This window comes from Sinocyclocheilus rhinocerous, unplaced genomic scaffold (genome assembly GCF_001515625.1).
Source record: "Sinocyclocheilus rhinocerous isolate Xijiao unplaced genomic scaffold, SAMN03320098_v1.1 scaffold1907, whole genome shotgun sequence".
Taxonomy (NCBI): Eukaryota; Metazoa; Chordata; class Actinopteri; order Cypriniformes; family Cyprinidae; genus Sinocyclocheilus; species Sinocyclocheilus rhinocerous.
Window position 1 is genome coordinate 157,507 of NW_015628766.1, and position 9,814 is coordinate 167,320.

General features: G+C 36.1%; 1 protein-coding gene across 2 annotated transcripts in view; it reads right to left on the reverse strand.

The window, feature by feature from the left end:
- Positions 1-1,123: 1,123 nt before the first annotated feature.
- Positions 1,124-9,814, reverse strand: part of LOC107738460 (anosmin-1-like) — a 25,374-nt gene continuing 16,683 nt past the window's right edge. Inside the window, exons 5-14 of one of the 2 annotated variants that reach the window (XM_016550219.1) lie at positions 9,090-9,274; positions 8,640-8,769; positions 8,282-8,478; positions 6,408-6,549; positions 6,146-6,262; positions 4,729-4,817; positions 4,065-4,236; positions 2,828-3,045; positions 1,778-1,922; positions 1,124-1,441 (exon numbers count right to left, since the gene is read on the reverse strand). In XM_016550219.1, the coding sequence (XP_016405705.1) occupies positions 1,392-1,441; positions 1,778-1,922; positions 2,828-3,045; positions 4,065-4,236; positions 4,729-4,817; positions 6,146-6,262; positions 6,408-6,549; positions 8,282-8,478; positions 8,640-8,769; positions 9,090-9,274 (1,445 nt within the window). In that variant the 3' untranslated portion in view covers positions 1,124-1,391. Of the gene's footprint in view, positions 1,442-1,777; positions 1,923-2,827; positions 3,049-4,064; positions 4,237-4,728; positions 4,818-6,145; positions 6,263-6,407; positions 6,550-8,281; positions 8,479-8,639; positions 8,770-9,089; positions 9,275-9,814 lie in introns of both variants that reach the window. The other variant, XM_016550218.1, reaches the window with a different exon arrangement.

The following is a 9,814-nucleotide window of genomic DNA, read 5'->3' on the forward strand; positions in this document are numbered from 1 at the left end:
TGCCATACTGATTTTGTTCAGCTGTGCATGTCTCATTACTGCCTCTATTTAAGTTCATGCTGTCTTTCACTGTCGGCTATTGTTGATGTCAAGCCTGAGCTGTGGATGCTACTCTTAGTTTGGATATCTTTTTGGATTTATTAAAGCCTGTATGGATTTATCCCTGTCCTCTTGTGCTTGTGTATACTAGCCACATACATGTGACATGGATAGATTTTATTTTACATATATACAATTGAATATTGCTTTGTGTCACATGATAGATTTAGGTAAACAGGTTATTTACATTTCATATTCACTCTGGTAGCGTTTATATGTATATTATTAGAGAATTTGTGTATTTTAAATATACGGTTTGAGTGAATATTGCTTAAGTGGCATGATAAATTTATATAACGCACTGTTCACTCCCATTTTATTATATTCACCCTTGTAATTACAAAATACACAACCAGCTTGGTAAAGGGAAACAAGGTTTAACAGTTTTATTCATATAAAATATGTACATTAATATTCATTATCTATGGGAATTTACAAATATATTTATACAAAATCTCCTTGCAAGGGTTTGTCAGTTTGTGAATGATGCTGGGGGAACAGGCACACACACACATACACACACATTCATGCATTCACACAGTTACAAATCCACATAACAACATTTGTATTGCATAAATAAATAAAAAACATACAGTATATACAGGAATTACATGACTGCAAAACATATCTCTACAGCATATTGAGCACACACCACACAAAACCCTCATAAACTTAAATGACATTTTAGTTTTAAAGAGCTGCAATATTTTTTTCATTGATTCCTCAGTTGTTGCTATTGACACATTGGCGATACAAACAGTAAAATTCCATGCTTAACGAACACATGCAAAACCACAAACAGTTGTATTGAGTCAGGCTTATTTACAAGTCAAACCAAATTAGTCATTACATGCTATATTGTATTAAAGAGGCTCCATTTGCAGTGCTTAGGGTGTGGGTAACCATTTTTTAAGGGAGTGTGCAATTCAAAGCATTTCTTTTAGGCATACAACCACAAAGTTACAGTTTCAAATCCTTTTTTTTTCTTTGTTTTTGTATTTGCACTTGTTTTGTTTTTATCCTATGGCTTTTGCTTTTGATGCCCTAGTCTTTGTTGCATACTCAATTCTAATTAGTTTGTGGCAGCTGATCCCCCACAGGAAATTACTGGGGCTTTAAATATCGTAACGTCAACCAAAATTTGATCTTCAGATTACAGCAGGTCCTCATGTTGAGTCATGAGGCAGCTGACTGGCTCAGGCTGAAACGCGATTCGCAATTAACTGTTCTTTGGTTCGTCTGGTTCCTGAGGAGTCAGTTCTGGTCCAGGATGATTCATTGCAGTGTGGTCTTCAGTGCCGTTCTATCACCGACCTTAGATGGTGTTTCTTCATCCTGGGTTCTGCGAAGTTAAATATACACTAGAGTCAAGAGAGGAAAAGCAATTCATCTCAATTACATGATTTATTGGTTGACCTGCACATCAAGAGCTGGGGCCAATTGCACACGACATTTGACCTCTCATACACCCCCTGACCTTTTCCTTCAGATGAACTTAAATGTCTTTTCAGCTCTCCCTTATTAAGATTTAAGTATTGGGCTTTGCACTGGAGAGGTCAGTGTCCACAAAAGATGTTAAATGATAAATTGTAAAATAAGTAAGAGTGGTGATGCTATTTCAAAATAGTATGTGCTGTGGAGGTACGCATATGTCATCTTGTGAGTTTCAATAACTTACTGTAATGCAGGACTGGCTTGCTGTGAGCTGGGGTCTGGAAGGTTCTGGAGGTTGCTGGGCCTTGCCCTCCTGTTGTGATCACCTGCACCTCAAGTCTGTAGAGAGATGCCAACTGAAGACCAGAAACTACCAAGATATTACGCTCCTATTTGTGAAGAAAGAGAAGATATTTTAGTTCATTCAAATTTGAGTCTGAGAAAGAATTAAAATACAAATACACTATTGTTCAAAAGTTTGGGATCGAAAGATTTTTTCATGTTCTCTTATGCTCACCATGGCTGTATTTATTTGATCAAAAAATACAGTAAAAACAGTAATATTGTGAAATATTATTACAATTCAAAATAACTCTTTTGCATTTGAATACATTTTAAAATGTAATTTATTCCTGTGATGGCAAACTTGAATTTTCAGCATCATTACTCCAGTCCTCAGTGTCTCATGATCCTTCAGAAATCACTCTAATATGCTGATTTGCTGCTCAAGAAAAAAATTTATTACTATCAATATTGAAAATATATTGTGATGCTTCAAATTTTTTATATACAATATTTTATACATTTTCAGGCTTCTTTGATGGATAGAAAGTCCCAAAAAATCTTTTTTTAACATTATGAATGTATTTATTGTAACTTTTGATCAATTAATGCAACCTTACTGAATAAAATAATTAATGTATTTAAAAAAATGTTTTTGAACGGTAGTCTACATTGTAGAAGAACTTCAGAAAAAAAACAGCGACACTGTAGAAGAACTTTCGATATTAATACAATGAATACAATACATTTATTAGTTATCAAATTTAGTAGTTTCTAAGAAAAATTTATGGGAAAAGCTAAACAGCTAAAATAGAACAGCGTGAACTGAGTTTAGAATGGTGAGAATTCAACTCAGAACTGTATGAATTCTACAGTATGTCGGTTTGGTGGTCTTGCTGCTGGGCCAGCACACTAGTGCCCAAAACGAAAACATATCCAATGCTGGTGAACAGTGTGCAAAACACAACATACTGTATGCTCGTGACCAGCAATCGTTATCAACGTGACTTACTGGAGGCAGGATTTGAGACTGGGATATGAGGCTGTTGGGCAAATTATTTCTGCGGCTCTCTGTGATGACCTCTGCCCATGTGACCTGATATCCTGTGACCTGCTGTGGCGGTTGAGGCATGGCCACCACCCATGAGAACAGGCCTGTCACGTTCTCCATGTAGACCGAGAACGCTGCCGTCAGGTTCTCTGCCTTGACCAGGACCTTTGGAGGAACAACTGCTGATTGAGAGAACATTAAGATTCATATAAGACACATGAAACCATATACTAGTAATAGATATAGGGCTTAAGTGCATAACACTCCAAAAAAAACATTGTGATATTTGACTTTTTTTTTTCTGCATTAAAATTCATTTTTAAATTTCAAATTTAAAAGTCAAATGTTACAATGACACAACTGCCCTGATGTCAAAATGAAAACTTGAATTGAGTTGAGTTGAATTATAGTTAATTTCTTGAGAAGAAAGTTTAGCATAATCTATTTTATTAAGAAATATTATTATTATTATTATTATTATTATTTCTAGTTTGTTTTATTTTTTTTTTTACAAAAATGGCAACAACATTTAAATGATCCACCCAACATGCAGAAACATGAAGCACAATAATTAAATGGGATTGTTCACCCTAAAATGAAAATGTGATGTTTATCTGCTTACCCCCAGGGCATCCAAGATGTAGGTGACTTCATTTCTTCAGTAGAACACAAACCAAGATTTTTAAGTCAAACCGTTGCAGTCTGTCAGTCTTATAATAAATTACTTTGAAAAGTAAATTTTACACCATTTTTTTTTTTTTAAGTGTATACACTCAAATATTCAAGGTATAAGGAAATATGTAATGTATGTTTTTTTTGTTTTTGTTTAGTTTTTTTACAAAATGGCAACAAAATTTAAGTGATCCACCCAACATGCAGAAACATGCAGACACAATTATTAATGAAAAAATTACCTTGAAAAAATTTATTTAACACTATATTAAAAAAAAGAATAATAATTGTGTGTACACTAAAATATTCAAGGTATAAGGAAATATGTAATGTATGTTTTTTTTTTCAAAACCATGAATCCTTCATGATTACAAAGAGTACATTTGCAAGAAGATAGAGAAATTTGGCTTCATTGACCCACCCATTTGATCCAACATACCTCATAACCAAAGCAGTTTTGTAGATTACACTAATGAATTGCAGCAATACATTCATCTTGTTCTCAGAAATTAAATCTCAGAATTACCTGAGACTGTGGAGCAGGGGATGGGTTTGGGACTCTTGCTCTGGATAGTAGCACAGGACGGGGTGTAGAAGGTCGTGCTTTCTGCCTGGGCTCTACCCTTTGATCCTACAGGCTGGATGATCACTTTATACTTGCAAGAGAACTGAAGGCCAGGAAGGCTGGCGAAATTCTCCTGCTCAGTGACATGAGAAGAAAGCAAAAGTGAGAATTTATTCCAACTCCACTGAGAAGAATTCAAGTAGAAATATGATGACTGATCACCTATCACCACATCCAGCATAGCTGTGGGCCACAATGGGGAAATCTATAGTTCATGTTTTGCATATGTCAAGAAAGATTTATTTTCATGCTGATAAAGATATTCTCCCCTTTTTCATTGTCAAAGATTTTAACACAATCTCTCACATTGTAAATTGCATAATTACACTGATGAAAATCTAAACCTACGGATGTCTAAAAGAATGTTTTGTCTCATATTTCTCTGCAATTTGTTAAAGAAATCTTTCTGGAATTGGGATGTGCCTCCAAATGGTGAGTTATGCAGCATGAATGATCAATGAACACCACACGAACACTCTCCCTGGAAATTCATCTTATGTATGAGCTGTCAGAATGTGGCCTCGCACCTGTAGGGAGGACAGAAGACACATTCCTGACTGGTTACCTGGGTGATGAGCTTCTCCTGTGTTCTGGATCCATTGTGACTGCAGAATTCCGGAGACCACTGCACACGGTAACGATTCACGGTGGGATCTGAAAAGGAGAGATGGCAAAATATGAAATGCCAGATTCTGAATGTGATTATGAAGGGCTCTGAGTAAGGGGACAGGAAGTTTCTTTTGTTCCACTCCACTCACATATGCTGTTCCAGACCAACTTCCTGTCCGTGTGTTGCTTGATAACATGCAAACTGATGCTTTGCTTTTGTTTGAAACTATTTCAACTGTATGTGCTGGCAAAAACTTTGTATGGGCTTGCCAAATTTTATCTGATACTTTAGTTATTTAATATTAACTACTACAAATTTACCCAAAAATGTCAATTCTGTCATCACTTACACTCATGACATCCAAAACTGGTTGCATTTCTTTCTTTTTTGGAACACCAAAGAAAATGTTTAACAATGTATTTTTTTTCCCATACAATGAAAGTATCAAGTGATATTTAGGACCCCACTGGCTTTCAATGTATGAGCAGAAACGGCGAAAAAAATCTTCAAAATATCTTCTTTTGTGAACCACAGAAGAAAGAAAGTCTTGGTTTGGAACAACATGAGGGTGAGTAAATGATGACAGAATGTCCATTTTTGGATCAACTCTCCCTTTCAACACATCTGAATCTTTTTGATAAATATTTAAAAACTTGGATAAGCCTTTCATTATATTATTAAACCTTTTTTTAAATCTTCGTCAGTCAACAAACAGTTAATGATAATCCTCAGTGATGATCCATTTAGACCTTACAAGTAATCACTGCTCAGTAATACGCCCTGTAGAAATCAATGCTTTTTATTCATCCAGAGAATATGCAAAACAAAGCAAAATATGCAAAGCAAAGCAAACTTGATAATGTGCCTGACAGATCAGTATGAGATAAAATCTGCTGGACATCCATTAGAGAGATTAAGGGATTTGACATGTGGCCAGTATGACACTTAAGTCTTACTGAAATTCAAAACAGAGGTCAATAAGAAGATTTCAAGCACCATTTTGCATTGCTTAGTATGACTAAAATGTTGTCACTTCTATGACAGTTTTCATTTGCGAGTTTAATGGAGGATTATCTCATCACTCACTGACAGAATGAAACTGTTTAAATGTAATTTGCTGCATGCAAAGTTAGGCTGAGACATGCCTCATCCGCTCATGTTAGCACACAAACAGCTCCACACTTTTTTCAAGAGTGGTTCTTATCACTTCACACACAAAGAGCTATTGTTCTTCATCTAATTACGTATAATTCTGATTCTTAGCTCTTTAATAAGCACTATGTTTACATAATTACAAAGCAGCTCTAAGGAAGGAAAACAGTAACAGGACAGTTTTCTAGATGAAAGACTTGGTCTATTGTAACTGTCATACCTTTCTTTTTCCAGTAGACCCGGACCTGAAGCTGACCATCTTGATAGAACGGAGTGCCCACGTCTAATAGATCTGACTGGGGTTTTATAAAGACCGGGCTGACTGTGCTTTCCAAATCTGAATGACATCAAATATGGGGAAAAAGTATAACGTTACAAATGGAAAACATTTTCAGCTGTTTTTCACTGTATTTCACAACACCCAAATGAGTGCTGTTATGTATCAAGCAAAAAAAATGTATAGCAATTAAATAGTTTTGTACCAGATTGTCTTTGGCTTGTAGTAAACTGAAGAATGGCCTTGGAGCTCTTGAGAGGGACCTGACCCCAGTATGAAACCGCATGCAACTCCACAGTGTAACTCCTGTTCTCTCTCAAGTCATCCAGCTCAGCATAGGTAGAGTCCTGCACACACACACACACACACACACACACACAAGCCCACAGGCAAGGATTAGAATAGTCACGGCAATCCAAATCCCCAAAAAAAATAGAGAGAACAAATGGAAATGGAAGGTAAACAAGTGTAGAATTTTTAACTACCCAGTAATCTCATTTTAGTTGGAGGGCCATAAAAAAACTGCACCTTATGCATGCAAAAAATATTTTATTTGTTAATCCTTGGTGAAGTCTAATCATAAAAAGAGCATGCAAAGAACATGCTCTTCTGGAGCAGATCCAGAATCAATTTTAGCTGCTTTAATGGCCACTATTGGGAGCAATTTACTGATTTTAGTCACCAGAGACCTTTGGACTACATTTGCACATGAAATGAGTAACTAGGGAATATTGATTCAATAAAAATACTGACAAGAAAAAGCGAAAACCACTTATCGCTTATCAGTCTGCCTGGATAACTTAAGAAGCTTTAATACACCATCTAAAAGTAAAACTGACCATTAACACAAAGTTAGGCCAAATAAAAGAAAACTGCTTAAAAATAAAGGTTCCAAAAGGGATGTTTGCAGTGATTCCATATAAGAACCCAAAGAACTTTTAAGTGAACCTTTCCTAAAAAAAAAAAAAAAAAACTTTTAATTTGCTTAATTAATGGGCCTGCTGCTTAGTCTGAAAAGCATCAAATTAGCATTAATGTATCATATTTATGTAATAATTATTCAGTGGAAACAATAATTATCTTCTTTCAAAAACATTAAGAAATGTGCCGACCCCAAATATACTTTAATGTTAGTGTATAACTGTTTAGATAATAAAAATATTCTAAAAATGTATCACACAAATAAAAAAAAATTTGAGACTTTTTATTGGTTTTCACCATTTTTCTCCAAAATCATCCCACAGGCCAGATTAGACTCTGCTGCTTTAATTCAGTAAAATGGGATCTAATACAGTAGCTGAGTTACATTTTAATATTACTACTACTGTTAATCATATATATCACAGCAAAAGAGTAAGCCAACAAAAGAACTGTAAAGTTATCAGAATTTTTGCAGATTGTGTTGTAATCGTATAATCATTGTGCACTAGAGTAATCTGTTTAAAATCAATTTGCAGCATATTTGTTTTTCCTGTCATCTTGCAGAGCCAAACAGTAAAAGCAACGTGGTTTACATTCCTCCGCATTCACTCAGCAGCTATTTAAAAAAATGTCATTTTCTGAGGAAATTTCCATGCCTCTCAATGACAGAGCCCTCAATAATTTAACATACAAAAATGAAGCAACTGCCATCTCTTGTGGATTATCTAAAGGAGGAAAAAATAAACTCTTCAACATGATCTCATTGAAAGAAAAACAATTCAGCTCTTACTGAGAGATTTCCTTTTCTCAAGCACAACTAGAATCGATATGCTGTTTTTGGCTGTATATCAAATGGCGCCCAGAAATGCTTGCATTTGCCAAGAGTGGTGATGCAATGCTGTACCACCCTAATTTGGTGTCTGAAGCCCTTGAAAATAGGGCTTGGTGTGATCAAAGGCCCAATCCTGAGATGTTTATCTTGCACTTATTTGCACTAAGATTTCTAATTTGTTGTGGCTTGCTGAAAGAAGGGGCAGGGGAGTTTACCCATGAGGGGTTTTGGGAACAATCCAATATATGAGAAAATGAAAGCATTAAAGGCTGACAGAAAAAGCAAATGGGTAGAGAGGGAGTGTGTGGGTAGATTATATGAATTACCCCATTTGTAATCTGTCTCCTCTTGAGTTTGGATGGTATAGTATGGTCAGAACAGCTCCAGGAGAGTTTGTAGTAGTTAACAGGGATGTCTAAATCTGCAGACATGCTCCAGCTGAGGCGAACAGACACAGAGCGATCTGCACCAAAGGTCATGTCACTGACATGAAGTTCAGATGGTGCCGAGGGAGGGGCAGGATCTGAGAGAGGGTGAAATTTAGCAAAAGGTTAAAGTTCAGACATTTCAGAAAATAATGTCAAATCTAAATAACATGTGAAAGGATAACATATGTTATTTAAATTATTATTAGTATTATAAAATGGTATAGAATCCCATTAGATTACAGTTTCTTGATCTCACCTTTAGAGGATCTGAAGTGTCTGCTGGGTGTGGTGTATCCTCTGGTTCCATGAACATTGACTGCTGCCACTCTGAACTGGTACCAGCGACCGGGCCGAATGTCCGTCAGCCACACACGCTCTTCTGATGTCTACAGTACAGAAACACAGATGAATGAGTATAGGAGGGAGCATATAAATGACTGAAGGAAATAAAAAAAAATGACTACAGTACTGAATGTATAATAGTTCAAGTATCACAATGGAAGTTAAGAATTTAATTTTACGTTTGGCCTATACCATATTAATGTATTTACATACATTGTAATGATGATAATGCAAATTTTCATTTTTCACAAAAATGTGCTTGAGATCAGTCCATAATTTTCTAATCTCCTGCAGTATGGCTGTGGACCCCGTCCCGTAGAGACCTTTATTGAAGACCATGTAACACACACAAGCACACACTTACTCTAGCCACCACTTGCCACTCAGTTGCTCCATCCTCACTGGGGTGGATGCCGTAGTTCCACCTCCTCTGCAGAACATTCAGCACCGGCTCCGCTGACACATTGAACTTGGAGGACCAGCACACTTTCAACACTCCAGACTCCAGCTCCTCAAAGACCAGCTCCTTTCTGGGCTTCAGAGGAGCACCTGACGATCAAGACAAGAAAAACAGCAAATCTCAACTTGAGAAAGAACAATCTGGATATGCCATTATTCCATCCAGTAATCTATCAAGAACAATATATTCATACTTGCTTTAGTTTGCACAACAAATATGCTTGATGTTTTCTGTTTGGTGTGACTTTTCAAAGGATATATGACACATGATAATCCAATCTGCATAATGTTTTTTTTTTTTCCCCCAAATTCTATTATGGTTATTTTCCGGACATTTTTTACATTTTGAAACAGAACACTTTTTAAAGGGGTCATATGATGCGATTTCAAGTTTTCCTTTCTCTTTGGAGTGTTACAAGCTCTTGGTGCATAAAGAAGATCTGTAAAGTTGCAAAGACTAAAGTCTCAAATCCAAAGAGATATTCTTTATAAAAGTTAAGAGTCAGCCACACCCCCCTAAAACGGCTCGTTCTAACACGCCCCCACACTGTAAACCCGAACAGTACTACTAACTTATAAAGATTAAGAACACTGCAATTAAAGTCTGTTAAATCGTTGATGCAACTTATA